Raw genomic sequence first — 22861 nt, forward strand, 5'->3', positions numbered from 1 at the left:
TCAATTGGAAACTAAAGCAAAATAACCTGCGATCTAGTTTCTCTTTTGTAACTGCAGTCTTCTTCACAGAAGATGACATTCAAGTTCACAGCAAAACAAACAAACAAACAGTTTAACAGATAAATCTATGCGTCGCGCAGAGCCACGTCTTTAAAATTCTAACACTTTATTCTCTGAGTGTACACACACACACACACACCGGCGGCGCCATTCGCCGTCTGTCCGCGGCGCCCAGCAACGGCTCAGGACCGTTCACTTGTTCAAAATGAATCCTGCCGCGCCAGAGAGCGCCATTCACATTGTATATTACATTTATTATAAATTAATACATTTTATATACATTTATTTGTCTCAAATCGTCGTTATGACTTTGCAGCAATAAACATGTTTTACATTCATTTACAGAAATCAGCTGGTTGAATGAAAATTGCTGATGTTATCGGATTTTCAGGATACATTCAGTTAACGGACGCTCTCTGAGATAGAGATAAAGTGCAGACTAAGCAACGTTGTACAGAAGCCTCATAACATGATCTTAATTCCATAATGTCCTTAAACATAATATTGCAGGCCACATGAAAGTGCGCGTCCGGTGTGTGCGATACCTCGAGTTGTCATAGACGCGCCGCGGCGCTGCTCGTACGGTGTGTACGATACCTCGAGTTGTCAAAGACGCGCCGCGGCGCTTCTCGTCCGGTGTGTGCGATACCTCAAGTTGTCATAGACGCGCCGCGGCGCTTCTCGTCCGGTGTGTGCGATACCTCGAGTTGTCAAAGACGCGACGCTTCTCGTCCGGTGTGTGCGATACCTCGAGTTGTCATAGACGCATAGATTTCTGCTTGACAAGCCGACCGAACGTGACGGTGGCAGCATCGACGATTCCATTTTTTAATTCGATGATCGAGATTGTGACTTAATTTCGATCGATTTCGATTTAAAATCGAAATCGTGACACCCTTAGTGTGCACTGTATTGATATTATAAACTGATACACTAGCTTGTGTGATTCTGAGGTCCTCTCAGTTCACAGGCTTTTATCTCGTGCCTGATAACAGACGAGTGTGGACGGGGGCAGATGGGAAGCGGGTTGAGGAATGTGGTTCTTCTCTCTGACAAAGAGCAGGCCAACATCAGTGATTTCACTTCAGTTTAATTTAACATTATAGGCATCACACTGCTGGAAGATGATACATGACACTTACTGTTTATGTTTGAAATAATTGTTATTTATGGGTGTTTCTTCAACTATTTGCACGTTCCATCTCTTAAAACATTATTCACACTTTACATTACTAGTTTATTGAATATCCACTTACAACGTCTAATAGTGAATACATTTATTATCATTTTGTACATAATTCTCATGCGTCTTAGACTTATATCAAGCTCTTCACTGACAATTTTATCTTCTTAGTAACTTAGTACACAAAATTATAGTTATAATTTAAAAAATCTCTATTAAGATGCCATAGTCAATATTTTTGTAAAAATGTATATAAATCAGTTTGACACAATATATATCCAATGGTTTATGATGATTATTATTATACATATTGTTATGCTGCATTTTCATTGAACATCTGATGAGTGTTAAGGCAATCAAATCTATACAGAAACTGTTCAAAATGGTCAGGCAATAATAATAAAAACATCCTTTTATTTAGCAAGGATGCGATAAAATGATCAAAAGTGACAGTAAAAAACATTTCTAATGTTACAAACGATTTCTATTTTAAATAAATTCTGTTCTTTTCAACTTTTTATTCATTGAAGAATCGTGAAAAAATTGTATCATGGTTTTCACAAATTTTAAGCAACACAACTTTTTTCAACATTGATAATAAATGTTTCTTGAGGAAAAATTCAGCATATTACAATGTAATGTCTGCTGAAAATCCAGCTTTGCCATTTCAGGAATAAATTACAATTTGAAATGATTGAAATACAAAACAATTGGAATATTACTGTTATTTTACTGTATATTTGATCAAATAAAGGCATCCCTGGTGAGCATAAGATGCTTCTTTTTTTTTTAAATATCAAAAAATCTTACAGCCAACAAACTTTTTGAACATTAGTGTGCATAAAAGTAAAATAGACATAAAAGTGCCTGGGTTTTCATTGACCGCTTTCCAAACATCACCTAAATTGTACTTTCAACTTGAAATTTTCGCTAGACTAGTACATGTTGTCTGAGAGCAAATAATCTTTGAAATCAACATCCTGTGGGGGTTGTTTGTTTTAGGCAAGACCACTCTGGGTCACGGAGCCATGGACATCAGCATCCAGGGCCCAGGGATCGCAGCCCAGCATTGCTTTATCGAGAACAGGGCTGGAGTCATCACTCTGCACCCCTGTGGAAACCAGTGTAGCATGGACGGACTACTGGTCACCAAACCTGTGCGCCTGTCTCAAGGTAGCTTTTGTTCATTCGCAATAGTTCAATCCTTCAGGACCAAGAATTTCAGTCATTACTTGGTGATCCGCATCAGTCACGGCAAAATTCAAGCATGATTCTGAAGTGTAAAATCTATGAAAGGGAAACAATGCACCCAAACCAAAAGAAAGTATGCTCCTCCTCTTGAGTCTTTTGTCTGAGGGAACAATTTGACTAAACAGGTTGGGGGGAGGGGTGTGTTTGGGGGAATCTTCATTGTGCGAGCTTCTAGTGTTTCACTATTGTTCAATACGTTTGCTCTGAAACATTTCGTTTAAAGTCTCATTTAGTGCAAACCCATGTTTTTATTATCTTATGTGTAAAGTCATAGAAGAGCAGGAACCTGTGGAAAGAATGTTAAATGCAGTAAGTGAAACAGAAACCCCATCTTGCCCCCCCACCCCGTGACATGCAGAGATTGGAGGCTCTGACTCAGGGGTGAGCAATTACACCTCCTCCTTCCCATCCCTAATCTGAGAGGGAAATTTGTTGCACCAGTGCCGGAGACAGCTGTTCAACTTTACCACCCATCAGTGCGAAAGCGTGCAGGGGTTCAGTGACTTCAAAAGTGCTCGGATACAATACACCACCTCTGGGTTGCCATTCGTTGGACAGGATTATATTTCTGTGGAGATGTATGGTTTATAGTGGAAGCCTCCTCACTGCGACTGGACAGCTATTTGCACTGTTAACGATAAAGCGATCTTATAAAGCATGGGGAATAATTGATGAATACTCCATGAACAAAGGATTACCAACGACCAAGCAAGTCAGTCTCTGCATGCTACAGTTGTAGTATAAAACCATGTGCTTTCCCATTTAAAGGGACAGATAGCATGCTACCCGAATGGATGGGAAGTTGACCGTTTGGATTTAAAAGTAAGTGTATGAAGACCTAATAAACTGGTTTGAGAAGTGAATAATTAAAATAGATATTTAAAAGCAGCATTGCTGCAGACAAATCTCAGATAAGCTCTCTATATACGTTGCCTTTACAATGTAGCATTATGTTGTTGTATTAACATATACTTCTTGAAAGAAGTTAATACTTTTATTCAGCAAGGAAGCTTTAGATTGATAGTGCTGGTAAAGAAATATATAGTGTTACAAAATATTTATATATATTTAAAAAAAAATGAACTTTTTAAGAATCCTGAATTGTTTTAATGATTTCTGAAGGATCATGTGACACTGAAGACTGGAGTAATGATGCAGAAAATTCAGCTTTAACATCACAGAAATAAATTACATTTAAAAAAAGATTATAAATAGAACAGTTTATATACAATATTGCTGGTGTTTGATCAAATACATGCAGTCTTGGTTAGCATAAGGGACTTTTTTTTCCAAAATAATTATCAAAACATTTATCAAAACAGAAAATTGATGGATGATAGGAATAAGATCACTATAACTACACTAACATACAAATAATATAATAATATTTGAATACACAGGACGCATAACCCACATTAAACCGGTCCAAATCTTGCAGAGAGGTTTTCTCTTCCATGTTGGCCGAGGCATGAGTGTGTGTATAGTGTTACACTTCTATTCCTGGTCAATGTGACCCAAGAGTGCTGCTAATCCTGTTTCTATGCAGCCCTTCCTCATTCTCCACACACTGTTTGCTCAGTCTGACTATCCACACATGCTTTTATTTGTCCTGAACGTATACTGGCTACCCTGCTGGAATAGTTGACAGAAAGATAAGGCGATTTCTCCTTATTATTCTGCTTTAAGTACCCTGTTGTCACCATGTTGTTCATACATAACCTCCGCTGAACTAAATGTAAAACCATCTGCTCAAGAAATGGCCTCCATCTAAGAGGTTGGTCCATGTCTTGAAAGTCTTTGTGTGTCATCTGCATTTTACACGCAGAATGATTTGTTACAATGCATTTTCATAGCCTTCATATGAGATTAAACATTTGGTGTTGTGATCATTGTGATTTATCTTATTTATCTTTATTTTTGGCACACATAAGCTGTATCATTTATGGCTGTGAGCCACATGATTTCTGGTATGTGTGGATTTGGGGAAAGGTTAGAATGAAAAACGGGGTTGCTTTAGTTTTTGACCTTTCCAGACACAGTAAAACTTAATGCCATGGCAACCGTTTAGCGTTCTTTTTGGCATTTTTGTCTTGACGTCTTCTGTCTCCTGTTCACATGCCTGTGTTTTGAGTTGGAACAATGTGGGACCCGTGACTCACCATTCTCTGTTCTGCCAGCTTTATTGAGATCTAAACAATAATGCAATAATTTATGCAATGGGTTTGACACTGATCCAGCACTTGTATTTTTACTGAAAGTGCATGAGGCAGTTCTACTGCTCTGTTATCTGTGGTTTGGATAAACGACTGGTGTGAATAACTTTATATGCAGCCCTTTTCATCGCTGTGATATAACAAGTCAAAATGAAGAACTGGGTCTCTGAGTCACTATTCTTTCTTTTAGAAGAAATTTGAACTCTTCCCACCATATTTGTGATGCACTACTGTTTGTGCTACAGTAAGGTCATCTGTTTTTGTATTGCTTTCATGTGTTCAAAAATGAATTTTATTTGCCTAGCTCATAAAACACACTTAACATTGAAGGATAAATAACTAAATTGTAAACTAAATTGTACTTAAACTCTCTACAATGTTACATTATTTATATTTGGGGTCTCAGAGACTCCAGATATAAACATGATAAATAGAATTAAATATATTATTTATTTATATAAAATTATATAATAGCAATACCATTAATTTAATGATATATTATATATAAATAATTAATAATTATATATACACATTATATAATATTATATACCCCATCCATTTGTTTTATAAAATCTATTTTGATACATTATACTTAAATAAAAAAATATTTGTTAAAAAATATATTATATTTATAATGAATAACAATATTATTACTTAATTATATTATATAAAAAAATGTTTTGTTACTTTATATATAATATATTGTAAATAATATATTATCATTTATTTAAATTTATACTATATATTTTTTTTACTTTAAAACAAAAATATAAGATAATAAACAAATAATCTTTATTTAAAAAAATGACCTTCACTGCTATGTCATTAATTTATTACTTCAGGTGATTTTGGCATGGTTGCACTTGCACTTTCTTTAATGAGCTTGGCTTCTCACAGTGCAGTTATGGGTGTTGTAGAGGAACGGTGGGGAATCAATCTCTCTGATTAATGTTGGGGAGACGGGCTGTGCATGGGGAACAGACACTTTCCTGCTGTGCTTTCCAGATTCACGCGCCTCTCTCCACTCTTTGTCATTCGCCAGTGAGGCCTGTCTTCTTGCAAATGGCCTCATGAATTTGATTACAAAATGGCTCTTAGTCATGCTTTGCTGGGGATGTCATCTATGACAAGGGGAGGTTATTTAGTGATTTTGCTCTTCAGAGCAGGCCACACTGTTCTGGAAAATGTGTCTTATTTTAACAGAAATTTAAAAATGAGTCATCTGTATGCTTTATACTTGTTTTGCAATATTTTTCTGTTACTCCAAAGTTGCTGCAGATATATAGTGGTTTTGAAATAGAGGAATTCACGATGATAATGTAACATTAAGTAAATATAAATATAAGTCTTGTCAGTTCATGAGTCCTTAAAACATTTGTAAGGTTGTGTTTCTTTAAAAGATTCGCATTTTTTTAAATGCCCTTATTTCGCTATTTTAAAGGTTCCCGATTTTCTTTTGGAGGTCTCTTACAATAGGGTTATATGCATCCAAGGTAAAAACAAAACAAAATGCTTTAAATGTCCCATACAGTGAATGAATGACTTGATAAAGGATTCAGTCTCTCTAAACCCCTCCTCTCTGAGAGCCTGCTCTGCTCTGATTGGCCAGACGCCCCAGTCTGTTGTGATTGGTCTATTGCTCACAGTGTGTCTGGGAATTGAAACACCCATCGCAGATTCTTAGCTACAACTACAGTGTTTTAGGGCAGGATGAAGTAGACATAGTTCGCGGGCAGCCAATGAAGACCATAGGCTGACGTTATGCTAATTTGTTACAAACCTACGTAGATGCGTTACGAAAGTGAGACTGGAATTGTTGACGATTAGTTTCGGCAGATCAGAATCAATTATTTCTTTCAGGAGACAATAACTTTATTTGTCATGCACATTGATCTTTAATACTTTGCAGACCCTTTACATTCACAAACAGCTATATTACACAATATTCGAGAGGGATAAAAATTCACTACCCTGCATGAATGTATTCCTTATGCACTGTTTGGTGTGCCTCTCGAGATTCAGATTCATGATTTGCAAAAAGTAATCTTTAGACCTCTTTGCAAACCAGTTTTAAGGATTCAAAAATTGATCAATTGATCTTTGGCATCACACAAACGCACAAAAATAAAGAAATTAAATATTTTAAAAAAGTGCCGTTTCATAACCGAACTGAACAAAAGGTTCACTGAAGCTTTACTACTATTAATTTCTTGCACTTTCCAACCACAAATGTAAGGAAAAGGTCTGGATAAATGTATTGGAGTAAAAGACAAAATTTTCTCTTTAAAATACAGTGAAGTAAAATTAAAGTTAAGAAAAAAATATTTAGTAAAAGTAAAAGTCAAGTGAATAAAAACATGTAAAGAACTTTCCAAAAATGCTTTAATAAATGTATTTGTAGGCCTACTAAGTTACACCTCGGTTTAAAAATAGGTAGAAACGCCTCATTGAAAACACCATGATCACACATTCATCGCTGCAGCTGAAATCGTAATTCATAACATCTCCTTGACTTCCAAAAATATCTGTGTTAAAAGTATCCATAATGACTGGCAGAGAGAGGCCATCTATAAACAGTAGCAGGGGAAACACTGTCCGTGTTTAACTTAGGATTTTACCCCTATTGCATATTCAAACTCAGTGCCCCCTTCCGAACAGAATCATCTGTGACTGTGGGCGGTTTGTGGGCTTGACGTCTGATGCTTTTTTGAATATTGTAATTGTGCATCACTCAGTAGATGCTGGCAGCACGTCTGGAACGCATGGCGGCAGGAGCGTAGATCGATAGATAGATTCCCTCCTCAGCAGGTGTGATTCTTGGCTCATGTATTTTCCCTTGTGTGCTGTAGTGTTGTAGATTACCCTCCATCGCTGCACTCCATAAATCCACTTTCAGACTCTTCACTTAGCATTGTGGGTAAACCCATCAACCTTTGAAGCACTGTAGTGGCCAATCTTAAAATATATAATGGGTTTTTTGTGATTTTCACTGACACCTAAAGTGTTAAAATGCAGGTTGGTAATTCGCTGCAAGCTATATTTCTTCTTCATGAGACATTGTGTGTGTATCCTATTAACTTATGTAATATTACTGTGCTCAGTATGGAAGACACCATGGGGATTTCTTACCTCCTGTTTTAATGTTGGTATTAGTCTATCAATCATTTCCTGCATGCCAAGACTATATTAAACACAGACCTTTTCACTTTCTCCCACACATAAACAAAGACATTATATTTGATACCCCACTGTTCTCTGCATAATAGGAACACAGTGTTTCTGTGAAATATTGCACTGAAAGAAAGATTACAGTGCTCAACCACTTCCTGGAATTTTACAAAGCAATGCAAGTAAAAATGTTGTCATAACTTATTGATCATAAAAATAATTTTCAGTGTGCCTGAATAGTAATGATGGTTTACATGGTTAGTAGATCTTAAGGGCAAAAGTTTTTACAGTCATTTTACAGTAACCTGAAGGTTGTGGGTTTGATTCTTAGTACTGGCAGGAAACGACTGAGGTCTCATGAGCAAGGCACCTAACCCCCAATCGCTCCCCGGGTGCCACAGCAAAACTGGCTGTCCACTGCTCCTAATGTGTGTGCACTAACTTTTCACTTTCTTTTTTTTCCTTCTGTGTATTGATTGAATTGCAGTCTGAGCTGTGGTCTGGAGCTCATTTGAGCTCTGCACGCTGCGCTTTCTGCTGGTTTCCCTCATGGTGGAACAGTGAAGCTCAGCTGTGACAATGCATGATGTTTATTTCGTTCAATGTTGTTTGGGATATTTTGAGGCCCAGATAGACTGATAGATTTTTTGATTAATGGAGTCATTAATCAAATTAATTCAAGTCATTTAGATGAAATAAAGAGGTAACACATATGAGAAAATTAATTTTATGTAATCTTGTTGTGTTGTTAGATAGATAGATGGCTAGATAGATAGATAGAGATAGATAGATAGATAGATAGATAGATAGATAGATAGATAGATAGATAGATAGATAGATAGATAGATAGATAGATAGATAGATAGATAGATAGATAGATAGATTGATTTATAGATTGATTTATTGATTGATTTATTGATAGATTTATTGATAGATTTATTGATAGATTTATAGATAGATAGATAGATAGATAGATAGATAGATAGATAGATAGATAGATAGATAGATAGATAGATAGATAGATAGATAGATAGATAGATAGATAGATAGATAGATAGATAGATAGATAGATAGATAGATAGATATAGCCTTTGTTAAACCAACACACCAGAAGCTCTGATCTAGTGGAACACATTGTGTTTCGGGCATAAATTCAGTTTTAGAGTTTGGCAACCTTTTCTCTTTAAGCAGTGCAGATGAATTGCTCAAGCTTGCTTGCCATCACAAGCACATATTTACCACATTACTGAATTAGATGCTGTGCGTCATTTTTAATGGCACATTTGTACAATCACAATTTGAGCACAACGCTTTGTAGTGTAAAATAGGAAGGCTGTGGAGCTGCTGGTGTCGGGTTGTTATTCGGTGGCTTGTTAACAATGATTGACCGGTTCAGAGCGGTTCGTGCTGATGCAGTGGATGCCACAGTTATCGTCTGTAAAAACACTCAAATATGATTTCGACAAGGACCAAAACATGACGTATATGAAACAACATTTGGGTGATGTGGTTTACACCCCAGACCTCAATATACTGTTGTTTCAAATAAAAAAAATGTTTTGAGCAGGCACGTAAACAAGTCTTTTCATTAAAACACTAAACTTTAACTCTCTGTTCTACACACGTGTTTTGTGTATTATGATTGTCTCGTTTATTTTCACCTAGTTGACTTTGAATGTGCAGAGCGTGTCAAGACTTGAGCAATCCTCTTGAAGAGTCTTATGACGACAGTCACCATCAGTTAACAATCCATATTCTTTTATTCACTAACAACATGAAAGAAAACACATTGATGTGAGAATAAGTACACGATTTACTTTCCTTGAGCGGTTCTTAGTTCCATTGTGTGCTCTAAGTGTACCTTGTCCTGTCAGAACCTGAGGGGTAATCAAATGTTCTTCCTGGAACAAAAGGGCATCTGGCATTCCGCATTCATCACACATCTGCTACGGCTGGAAAGGTTTCCATGAGACCTTTACCTGCCTTCAATAAACACAGTGATTGGCCAGAATAGATCAGGCAGATTTATATAGCAAAAGTGTTTTTTGATGATGATGTTTGTTTGCTTCCCCCCCCCAGTTTTTTATGTTTTGTTGAGAGATCACCTACTAAGTCATCATATAAATACCCTGTACATGCTATTTATTTTATTTGTGCCTTGTATAATGTGTTAAATAAATGTATAGATAAAGTTAATGTATCCATCATTGACACTAAATCACTTTATGTACAGTACATGCCTCACATTTAAAACTAACATGAAACAGTGTTCAGTACTGATAATAAAACTGATAATGTTATTGTATTCTATAATTATGTAAGTAAAGGTAATCTAAAAAAAAAACAGACAGAATAAGCATTCACAAATAAATATGCAATATCAATACATATTCAATATTGACAATACAATAATTAAAAAAAGAATTGACCAATATGGTACTGATATTAAAAACTTTAGGACAGTGCTTGATTTGATCTGGAAATTAAGTTATTTGTTAAAAGTGATCTTTATGACAGATGGTTGGGATAGAAGCGGCTCAAAAATAAGAGGGCTTGGTGACATCAGCAAAAAAAAAAAAAAAAAAAAACAGACTTAAGAAAGTAAATAGGGTTAATTTAGATCTCATGTTGACTTTAACTTTCTACACAAGCAGAGTTTGTCTTGTCTATTTTTCCCCTCACTCAGCAAGCCAGGAGTCTGATCCGACACCAAAGTGTGAGATGTTCCTGTTTGTTCATGTAAAACGATGGCAGATATTCCTTTCCCCCCTCCGTACCTCTCTAAAACTCCCAAGATCATTCTAAATAATTTCTTCGGGCATATGTTTGATGTAAAGTGTTTATACACTTTCATTCTCAACTTCATAATAGTTGTTTTGGTTTGTGCGCAGGCTGTATGCTGTGTTTCGGCCAGTCCGCATTCTTCCGCTTCAACCACCCCGAGGAGGCTTTCCGAATGAAAAGCATGATGCCTGAGGGAGGACAGAAAGCCAGTGTGAAAAACTGGGCCCTCACAGGTAACGCAATATCCCACAGGAGAACACAACACACCCCGACTCTGGCATGAATTATCTAACGCTTACCTCAAAGCCTGTGTTGTGTACTGTAGAACGTCATTTGTGTGGAAAAAAACATTCCTTCACAGCTTAAAAACCTTGTGTGTACTGCCTGAAATACTACTACTAAAGAGTATATGACATAATTGCATATAAATGTGCTTTACGTATGTATCATGTTTAAAAAAACAAAACAAAAAACAGAGAAAACAAGTGGTGTAAGAATAAGAAACGGATGCAGATTTTACACATGGGACATTTATGCAAATCTGGGCGTACAGGGTGTTGCCACATGGCTGAATGGCAAGGTTTGTTTCAGTAGCACAGATAGCAGCTTTCAGCTGGGCCCTACTGCATTTCCGTGTCAAACTGTTAGCAACACAAGCCTGCCTCGATCCCGAGTTGCACCATGCAACTTTTATGAGAAACTCATTCCTGTGGGTCTCCTGACAGAGCGCTCTACATCTTCCACTCCCACTCACAGTGCTACACAGCAGCCAATGTTTAAACAGAGCATTTATAATATTTACCGAGTTGTTTTCCTGACTTTTCCTGTTGTGTGGCAGAAAAGGACACGTATAGCATATAAACACAGCTGGTGCAGCGCATTTCCTGAGCTGGTAATATATTCTCTCCACCATGAAAGAAATTATTTTCATAAACAACATGCCCGCTGCATTCCCATTTACCTGTTCTTATTTCCCCAGTGTCTAAATTATATATAAAACTTCATAGCTAAAAGATTTTTCTGACTTGCATATATGGACCTTTTCATGCGCTTTTGCCATCTGATATTTGTTTATAGACTGATTTATAGAGGAAAAGAACCCCCTTCACACTTTCTCTGTGCCAGAGCTATTTCCTCTTGCATCTCTTTTCCAGTTCAGACAGCTTTGTTGGCCATGCTCTGCTTATTTAAAGTTGAGGGGTATCTTTTACAATATCTATATTTATATTGCCACCCACCCTGCTCTCCAATCCCCTCCTAACTGTTCCCCTCATATTCCCTCAATATCCGGCTGCCTCGTTCTAATACAGCAGGACTGCTCCACCGTTCTTGATGATATTTCAGTATGACTGTATGCTGATATGCAATATTGTATTGTTGTGTCTCTGTCTGTCTACATTATCCCACTTATTCTTTGGCTACTTAACATAAATAACAATTATTATATTATATTATATTACTATTTATATTCAACTAGTATATACTGCATATCAGCTACCAGTTTGTGTGAGAGAAAAAGGAGCCTTTTTTTTTTAAACCCACAGTCACATCCGTGTCCATATGAATATAGCATGAAAATGTGCACTGTCGCTTTAAGAGTGTAACCCCGCCCCTGCAGCCAGCAGTCAGTCACATCAGCACCGTGGACAGGGGAGGGAGGGGGACTCAGCGATGGTGTAGCGGCGCCAGGCTCACCAAGCCCGGCTGGAATATCTCATCTGCGGCGTTTTACTCCTGCCTGGGTACCGTGTGGCCGGCACAGCTGGCCTAGGTCTACACTCGGAATGCGGGAGCCGTTCTTTTGAATCTGAGCTCGGTTATGGGTTATAAACCAAACGCAACGGCTTAGCGTTTCCACAGGCGTGTTCTCATCTGTAAGTAAGCTACTGATCATTATAGACTAGAGGCTGTATGTGTCAGATCGGCATACGGACGGATAGCATATGTATCCTTTTATAGTCGAAGCTGACGTGTTAATTTGTGACATGGAAGAGTTAATGTATTAGCCTATCTTCATCTATGTGTTTGTAAAACCGTTTCTTGTTCACTGCTTGGATGGAAAATTAAGCCAGAGGCATCGTCAGCTGCTCTGACTTATTTCTAAACCACGATGACTATACAAAAATAATAAATAACACTTGGAAAGGGGGTTGTGTTTTATGCATTATTTGTGAGGAGTTTGAACAGAGAGTGTTTTGTAATCAGGACAGAGAGATTTGTGGGTTAAACGCAAACGCTTAGCTGGCAAGATTGATCAAGTTTTGGATGTTGTGAAATATGTTCTGTGACTCACAATCTTACGTAGACTAAAGCACAAGTTTGATAAGTGTTAAATTTGATATAAAAATTATAATTTTGTGCCAAATTGACAAGGAAAAAATCACAAGTTGGGCATTATTTTAAGTAGTATTGCTTAGATCAGAGGTTTTTAAACTTTTGTGATGCCAAGGATCCCCAAATATGAAGATTGTTTTAGGGGCCCTTTTCCTAAAATATAAAGGATCTCTGTATTTCAGGTCCATTTGTAATGTGTGAGAAACATGATTAGCATGATATTATAAAACATGTTGTCTAAAATTAAACAATTGGCTTTTGTATTGTAATTCTACACAGCCAAGTAAATTATTAAAATATTATTTAGAAATATAATTACAAATATATTTACCATAAGTTGCCCCCCCCCCCCCCCCCCCCCCCCCCCCCACACACACACACACACATTGTTCCAAAGCAGCTTTTCAAAGAACGTTACCATAGTATTACCTTGCAGCCCCCTAGCTCCCCCTTGCAGCACCCTGGGGTTTCCGGGACCACAGTTTGAAAACCCCCAGTTTAGATAATTACCATCTCTACTTTGTAGGTCTGTCTCATTTTTAGCAGATGAACCATTTGAGATGGTCAGTTGCCTGAGAGATAGATTGAATTACCAGCAGGGATGTCTGTGATTTAGCTATATGAGCACATATTAATTTGACGTTTATCCTCAGGCTGGAGCCTGGCAGACTTTTTGGTAGCCACTGTTTCTACTTGAGCATTCGTCTTCTGTGGTATTGGCAGCAGTGTTAAACTTGGTGGCTGTTGAATGGGGCTAATGGATTAAATGCATCTCTGCAGTGCCAAAAGAGCTGCAGGTACTTGCATTAAAAGCTCAGGTGTAGTACTGAGGATAATAATTGGGGTTATGTGAGGAGAAGAAGCCAAATGCATCCACTTACTCTTAAGTGCTTATCTCGTTTTCTGTACTCGGTTTGGCTCATCTGGCTAATGATGGGAATTCATTTTTGAGAATCGATTATTTTGAACTGGTTGTTCAGTATTTTATTTACATGATGTAATGATGTAATTTAGGCACACCATATAAAATGTTCCAAAACTTTTGTTTAGTTTGTTGCATGATTCAGCTAATAAAAAACAAAAGATTATTTGTTAGTGCAATAAACAATACTAAAATTAATTTACATTTATTGGCTGAAGCTTTTGTTACTCTTTCATTAACAGTCATTAACATATTTCTAGAATGTTTTTTGTAACATTTCTGCTATTACACTAATATAACTTATTTCTTGATCCATCAGTCAAATCCTTAAATACTGCCCCAGTGCTCATCATCAGCTCACCCAATAGTTTGAAAAAGACTATTCTCGATTCAATAATTTGGTGATTTGACGACAAATAGTTTAGACTGGTTTTGCAAACCATTTTCACTGATTCATTGAAAAGATGGAATGATTTAATCATGAATAAATTATCATTCTACATCTGACCTGTTCTAAAAGATATACCTTTTGATTTTTTTGTTTGGCAAATGCTTATAATTGTTATCTTTTCCTTCAGATTCTGAGAACTTGGTCAATGGGAACCACCCGTCAGGAGCGCCAAAATCTCACTTGGTCTCCAACGAGAGAGTGCGCCCTGAGCACAGTGCCATTGTCAGTTCCATTGAGAAGGACCTTCAGGATATTATGGACTCATTAGTCATGGATGACCCTCAGCCCTCTTCCTCTGAGTCAAAGAAGCCCTCTGGTCATCCTATCTCCCAGTCTCCCCTGTCCCCTATGTTAAATGGAGGGGGGCGCTTCCTTCTCTCACCCCCAACGAGCCCTGGTGCTATGTCTGTGGGCTCCAGTTACGAGAATAACTCCCCTCCTTTCTCTCCACTCTCGTCCCCATCGGCCGCCAGCAGTGGCAGCTACACCAGTCCCTCGCCGAGTGGTTGTCAGGACCAGTTTCACACACTTCCTCCTGTGCCAGTGAGGTCGTCTAGTTACAATTACACCAGCCAGCCACCCATACCTCAGCCACGGACCATACTGCCCAGCTATTCCGGTGGCAGCACTGGGCCAAAGGTGCCTGAGAGTCCCAGACTCCAGCGAAAGGCTCTTTTAGAAGCACCGCCAAGCCCAAAGCCAAGTCGTAGGGGGTTGAACCAAGACAGCTTGGTGGCTAAATCCCCAGACAGCCCCATACAGACTCACATTCTGCCCTTAGTCTCCATCTCTAATGCTCTGTCTGATGCCCCATCTGTCAGCCGGGTACCAGTTCCAGGTAGCCCCAGATTCACCTCCAAATTCTCCATCGCATCCCCATCCTCCTCACCCTCTAGTCCCAGATCCAAAACTGCCATTGTTCTCCAGGATCGCCCCTCAAGTCCTTTCCGGGAGCAACCTCAGCCAGACCGCTCCTTGACGTCCAGCCCCTCTCACCAACTCTCCCCACCTTCGCGATCTTTCCAGCCCCCCTTAGACCCCATTGTCCACATCATTCAGGGTGGACCTCCACACCCGCATCCTCGCACACTACAGCCTCCAGAAAGTCCGCGGCTGGCCCGCAGGAACCTTGAAGGGAGCAGCATGAGGGAGCTTCCCCCTCTCAGCCCCTCTATAGCCCGCAGGGGGGTTCCTGTGCTCCCAGGAGCTCTACCAGGAACCCTGCGAACTCCAGAGAGTCCATGCCCAAGAATTGTGCCAGAGAGTCCCAGACTCCGACGGAAAGCAGGGTCTCCTACGGAGGAGCCGTTCAGTCCTCGTGGTGTGCGTGCTCGTAGTCCTTCACCCACCTCCGGACTGCTGGGGGAAGGCAGTGGACGGAAGGGCAGTTTTGGGAACTCGCTGTCTTCGGCCTTCAGCCTGGGTTCTCTACCTGGGTCATCGCCCCGATCCAGTCCCAGAAGCCACCGGAAGATGTCAGCAGGCCACAGGGACCTCCGGATGCCTCACCCAGGCATGAGGGAGCGCAAAAACAGCATTACGGAGATCAGTGACAATGAAGATGATCTTCTAGAGTACCACCGACGCCAAAGAGAAGAGCGACTCAGAGAGCAGGAAATGGAGAGGCTGGTAAGTGAGATGCACACTTAAAAATACATGCATTTATATAACAAAATATAAAACCAAGTGAGATTTATGTGAAATCTGACTTCACATATCCACTAAAATGTCCTTGAGACCGAAGTAAAGTGCAGTTAGCTCTGAGGAAATGTCTAGAGTCATTTGTTTGCAGATGCCCACTTGAAAGCCACATCATAGTATAAAGAATCTGTGTAAGAAATATTCCCCGTCTCTGTTTGTACATGTCATATACGGTGCTGCCTCTACATGCCTTCTGATGATATGTAAATTGCAAGTTTCTGCAGTTAATATTTTTTCAGAAGAACTCCTCAGTGTACACTGATGGCTGAATCTAATCTTAACACACCTAGCAAGCATTAGCATTTGTGCTTTTGGTGAGAATGCAGGACATTTGGAGGAAATGCTACTACACGTCTCTGGCAGAACTGACACACTGACTAATCCGCTGTCATGCTGAGGCAGAGGGCTCTGATTTTACCATGGCAACCCCATTGTTTGTTGTCTCTTTTATTGAGAGGTGGGAGGGAACAGTAGACATCTTGGTCCGGTTTGCAGCCCAGAATGAAGCCGCTGAGACAAAGGGCCCTGTGAAGTTTTATATGTGTTTGTGTCTGAAACGGCTCTTGTCTGTTTCCCTTGTAATTACCCATTGTGGCTGTTTATTTCTCTCAGAAAAGGAGGTGATCTAATTGAGCGTACAAAGTTATGCTTCAATACTCCCAACAGAGAGTATCTGCAGTATGTTATTTGCTAAGCATGTGCAGTGCTAGTAGATGCACTTAGTACGCTTTATTTGGCTTTTTGCCGATTAAATGTGCTGGAATAAATGCAGACAGAATGAGCTAAAACAAATGAGCTCAACATGCCAATGACCTCATCTCCACAAATGTGCTTTCTCCAGAAAGGTTCAGTGCAAAATAAGTCAAACAAAAAAATGACCTTTGATACTGGCCTTTTTCTGAAATATTTGCAAATTGTTGAGTGTATATAGCAAAGAATGTTTGCTTGGTGAAGTAAGATCTGACGTTCTATTGAATTTTTTTTAGTAGCTGTATGACTGTCAGCCATTACATCATTCATTATCAGAACCATATGTCTTGTGAATTGACTTTCACATAGATATTTTGATGTGTTCTGGTGGCTTCTGTGGTCCATTAACAAACAGCCCTCATCTGTTTAGGCGGTTATGTATCTATACAGCAGTTTGCATTTCAATAAAAAAACATCAGAGTGTGATGCATCTGACGTGCGAATCAGCCACGTTGAGCTCATTTGACTGCCTGGTGGCTCTTGTCGAGAAGGAGCGGGAGGCTACCTAGTATGACAAACAGAAATGTACGGTGCTCCAGGGAGTGTTGGATTGGGTTTTGATTTTTTTTTTTTTTCTGGCAACTGACTGTCATACAGAAGAGAGGCCAGGACTGTGGCAAAACATCACGTAGCATGGCACGGCACAGAAAGCATGTTGACTGCAGGAATCAGGAAGGAGTCAGTGGTGTTGACCGCAGTCTGCTGGCTAAATCTTAGCCTCCATGAGCAAAGGTGGCAGATTTCAAATCGGATACTTCCAAGGGGGTCCCACAACTAGCTAAGCAATGAATTTGAATGCTAACAGGTTGTTTTTTAGGAGTAGGGGTGTACAGGTATTTAGAACATTTTTGAGTAATGCACCTGAATTATTATTATTTTTTTATGAGATACCAAAACCGAAATTTTCCTCATTTATATATATATATATATATTTTTTTTTTTTTTTTACTGTTTTTGCTGAAAATGTTTGGTTGCCAAAATTTCAGTGCAACACTAATTTTGAGGAACTACGTTCACTGGATTTTGTTGCATAAAATCTTTGAACAATACTCTGTTCCAAATTACAAATATCTACATATTACACTTTATTATTAGTTATCACAAAGTCAGATGTAACTAAACAGCAATAAAAGGGTTTTCTTAAAGACCCATTGTCAGGCCTTTATGTTCAGTATAGATATGCTGTTAATGAGCTCTATGAAGGACACCACTTAGCAAACTAAGAGCATCTAAATTATCCTTTTTTTCCCAAGGAAAATAAATCATGAGTATGTCTCAAAACTAAACAGTGTTTGTAAGTATGTAAGTGTATAATTTTTCTTCATTTTTTTTTGCATGTACAGCTGAGTGAATGTGAGCCAGTTCGGTCTGCAGTGCATAATTTATCATCCCTAAACTGCCACAAGGCTCCAGAGGCACACATGGTTACCTTAGATACAGCCTTGGCACACACACACTTGGCATATGGCGTCAGTCACTAGAACACTTTTCTGTCAGTCAGCTCGAGTGCCATACTGATGCCGGCCCTGCTAAAGATGACCTCGTTTTCTTTCTTTTTTTTTTTGACTGAAAGCTCCCACAATGACATCACATTTCCATTACTCTATAAAACTGACATTTGCTGCACAGTGAAAGCAGAAGTGTCAGTGATGATGCATACTGTTTTAGAGAGAAGTTTATTTACTGAGACACGCATGGATTTTTTAAGGGGACATATCATGAAAGAGTTTTTTTTATTATATTCATATTTATTATAAAATAATATAATAGAATATATTTAGTGCCATCAAACTGATTAATCACGATTAATCGCATCTAACAAGTTTGTTTACATAGTGTGTGTGTGTGTGTGTGTGTGTGTGTGTGTGTGTATATATATGTATGTATGTATGTTTGTGTGTATGTGTGTGCATGTATATACATATATATATATATATATATGCACATACATTTCAGTATTTATATATACTTATTAGGATTTTTATTTGTGCTATCCTTGCTGACATATTTTAATTACACACACAAAAAACATTATGATTTAACCCCTTTAAATGAACTGGAATGGTTGTAGGTTTATGAGGGATGATGACAGATTGATTGTAAGCTGGTCTACTATGAAGACATAACCACCTCCACACTGTTGGGAGGGCAGGCACGGGTCATCTGCACAGGAGACACAAGGGGGTCTGTATGTCAAGCATCTGTCCCACTGCTCTCATGGATTAGCACACTAAATATATCAACTTTCACTGGCCACATTATGCAAAAACATCAGTGTTTGTAGCTGATAGACAGGGATGAAGAGACAAGTATCTGTTGTGATGCGTTAACCTGGCATGCAACTGCGTTATGACCCAGTAAAGTGCAATTAGAATATTTTCGATGAAGATGAAAGCAGTATCCTCTGACACAGCAAGACGCATATGATCTCCCTTTGGAGCATTTTGTAGATGGTTTAATGTGTTTGCTTCCTGTGCTCTTGCAGTTCAGTATAAAGTGAGTTATCTGCTCTGGGACGGACGAGAGAGAGAGAGAATTTGGGTAAAAGAGACAGTTAACTGACTTTCTGTGGTGCTGATTATCTGGGTCAGTGGCAGTCTTTACTCATTCTGACCCAGCTCTTGTAATTAAGACAGTGAAGAACAACACTGAGTGCTCTTAGCAACAGCACATTTTGTTATATAAAGCAATGTTTAAGGATTCCCAGAATGATCTGTTCGACATCTGTGCAGGTGACTCTGTCTGTAATCCTTAAAGACAGCCATTGATTCTAGAGTTTGATGCTTTCATGAAGGGTTTTGTTTTGGGTAGATGTTTTTTATCCTATACTGTCCAACTCCTTTAGTGCTTGTGTTCCCATAATTTAGATTAATAAAGACTTGTGACTTTATTAGTGGTGCAAGTATCACTTATAAACAAACTCCAAACCCCAATTATTAAACATCATTGCATAGATCGTCCCACTTGTTTGTAGAACCAACACAAATGAAACCTCGAATAGTAAAAACATTTTTGAGGAGATGGAACGCACTTATGATTTGTGGAGGGAAAAAATAAAGTCTCCATATCTACAGCCCAAAATATCATAGATATCATAAAGCCAACATTCTCCTTCCGAGAACACTCTAGCAACCACTTAACAACACTCTATAGCAACTGCTCAGGAAACGCTAAAACTATTCAGAACACCTTAGCAACTACTTAGCAATACTCTAGCAACTCCCCAGGACACACTAACACTGTCTACACCGAACGTAACAGCTTGAGGGCGTCTACACTAAATACGACAAAGCGACCATTGTAAATCCATTTGTTCTTCATGTCAGAAGTTGCACGAGTGCTTGAAGTATGTCTGATATAGAACGGGGCATCAATTTGTTGTCGCATCACACCGCGCCGCATCCAGTGTAGACAGCATCAGTGACAGCATTGTCGCACTGTTCGCGTCTGGTGTAGACATGGTGCAAAACTACTCAGAACACATTACTAACACCCAAACAACCAAGAGGACCGTAGCAACTTTTTGGCAACACCCTAGCAACCACCCAAACAACCTAGCAATCACTTAACTATAGCAGTCATCCAGAACATCCTGAAACAAGAAATGCAAACAGTGACTATTTTTGAAGTATTTTTTATTAGTAAAAACGGTAGCTTCAGAAATAATATTTTTTTTTTAGGATTAATCTTTTGTAGATCATTTCGTACATACTACCCCATGCAATATTACTGTACTTTTTTCTTTTTCTTTTTTTTTACAGTAAAAACCTGTTAAGTCTTACCATATACTGTATTTACGGTAAAAAAACAGAAGTCCCTGCGTGATATCACACGATTATAGTTTATTTAAAGAAGTTTCTTTTAATTTTTTAACAAAAACAGTGAACAGTGATGTATTTTAATAATATTTAGTATTATTTATTGCATCATTTTAGTGTCATGTGTTACCCTGGTGTTTTATCCTGTGTGTATGACCCTGTGCACCACGAGTATTGGCCATTTTTTGTTTTTATTTGTCACACATATAATGTAAATGTATGAGATAAAATTAAAATTATTCTTGGCCCCTTGTGCAGAGACCCCCCTCTCGCTCCGCAACGATGTTTTAGATAAGAGCTGGCTGTGAACTATGTTCAAAAGCGTGCCAGGGGATTCACACGAAAGACGTTTAGTTCTGTCCTCTGCTGCATCTCGATGATCTAAGCTTGGCCATGAAGCGACACAGGGAGTCAAACCGATAAACCGGATGAGGCCATTGACCACAGGCTGCTCTATATCCTCACCTTTTTAATGCATTTGTACAGATAACAGTCAAGGTCTAATATAAACCACTATTTATGGCTTGTTCTTTTGCCAGGTTCAGTATCTAAAGGGCCCTTAGAGAGTGTCCTGTTTTCACAGAGGATAATGCATCCCTAATGTAAATTATATGCCACTATTCTGTACAAGTAGAGTTAAATACTCAAGAGTTTATCTTAGATGATTAGAGCACAAATGGACCTTTCAGTGTACTTTCAGAAACACCAGAGAAAGTACATAATGATAGAACTTTCATCTTCGGATGAGCTGTTCCTTCAGGCCTAATATTTAAATGAAAAATGCTAATTTAGAAAGTTTTTATGGTTCATCTCAGGCCTGGTTGCTCATGCGTAGTTTGTTTAGTCTAGGAAGGAATAGAGCTTTTAACATCTGATATGAGAACCAAGTTCACGGTTGTTTTTACGCTCTTTCCTCACAACATTATTTAGTTTCTCAAATACTGCATGTTTATTGATGCAGTTATCGATGAGCCAAGGAGGACTAATGTAAAAACTCTCCCTTGCATTGTTTTGGACTCTGGATGCTTCATTTTGAGGGTGAAGCAAGATACCCATGGTTCATAGCTGCGTACATCTAGAGTTTTTTTTTTTTATTCCAAAAATATAAGCTGTTTTTCCTCAAAATCTGTGTGAAATTAGAGGTTCCCATCATGCTGGAGTGCAGCGTGAACGGATACATCTGGTCCGGTTGACTTAGTTTGTGCTTAAATAAGCAAGCAGTTGTTTATGCTGTTTGAAATATCACATATATCAGTAACAGAAATGCCGTCCCAGGATGTTTACTGGAGGGCTTAATATTACTGTGCTTGGTTTAGTCTGTGTTTGAAAATATTGGGGTTTCTGCAGGCAAACTTTGAAAAGAGGGAAGAGAAAGACTTCTTTAAAGGAGAAATCAAATTTTGTTGATGTATAAAAAAAAAACATGCCAGGTTAAAGTTGTCATGAAATGAAAGTTCACCCTATGTATTTGCTAAATGCATGCTATAGATCTTATTGTGAACATTTAATGTGCATATTGTTATTATTGTGCATTAATTTTATTTAATGGAATATGTGCATTGTGCAAGTAGGCATGTGCTGGGATATCACAATATCACGCTTTAAAATCTCTTGGATGTTAGTTCTGGATACCCAGAACGGAAGCGATTGAAGTCTGTCTGGTTTGAGGTATTCAAACAATCCAGGCACGTCACAGCAGTAAGAGTGGCACCCACTGTGACCCCATCACACATTTAGAGACAGAAAAAGGTCAGGAAGTGCAGGAGGAGAGGCTCCGACATGGCAGGGGGTTTGAGAGGCTCTGACAAAGGATTTGAGGAGCTGTACGTTTGTGTGTGTGTCATTCCAGACTGAGGGAAGACGGTGGAATGTAAGAGCTGGGATCATAAGGCAAAGCCCGTGTCTCCTGAGCTCTGATTGGTCGATGTGTGGTTGGAATGCATAAAAATGAGAGAGCTGGAATGTTTCTACAAATACCATCTCATAGTTTTTGTTTGGGGTTCCGTTGTTGCTAATAAGCATCTGTGTAAAATACCATTTCACTTTGGATATGTTCACACCACCGTTGACAAAAATAATTTTTTTATATTATTTTTTTGTATGCTGTATGAATCAGACATTTTTAAGTCCTAACAGTGCCACTTAGTAAATTCAGCAGTTATTCAGAATATTTTCAATGTTTTTGCTCTTCCTTTAATTCAGTGAAACTGAACTGAAAAGTTTTAT

The 22861-nt window shown here is 38.6% G+C and overlaps 1 protein-coding gene across 29 annotated transcripts in view; it reads left to right on the forward strand.

Moving 5' to 3' along the window:
* Positions 1-22861, forward strand: part of phldb1b (pleckstrin homology-like domain, family B, member 1b) — a 59910-nt gene that overhangs the window by 5359 nt on the left and 31690 nt on the right. For 25 of the 29 annotated variants that reach the window (XM_079609273.1, XM_079609287.1, XM_079609262.1 and 22 more), the window contains exons 4-6: positions 2246-2416; positions 10767-10892; positions 14494-15995. In XM_079609273.1, the coding sequence (XP_079465399.1) occupies positions 2246-2416; positions 10767-10892; positions 14494-15995 (1799 nt within the window). Of the gene's footprint in view, positions 1-2245; positions 2417-2914; positions 3317-10766; positions 10893-12285; positions 12534-14493; positions 15996-22861 lie in introns of those variants that run through there. The other 4 variants (XM_079609275.1, XM_079609277.1, XM_079609266.1 and 1 more) reach the window with 3 other exon arrangements.

This window comes from Phoxinus phoxinus, assembly GCF_949152265.1.
Source record: "Phoxinus phoxinus genome assembly, chromosome: 4".
In the NCBI taxonomy this organism is placed as follows: domain Eukaryota; kingdom Metazoa; phylum Chordata; class Actinopteri; order Cypriniformes; family Leuciscidae; genus Phoxinus; species Phoxinus phoxinus.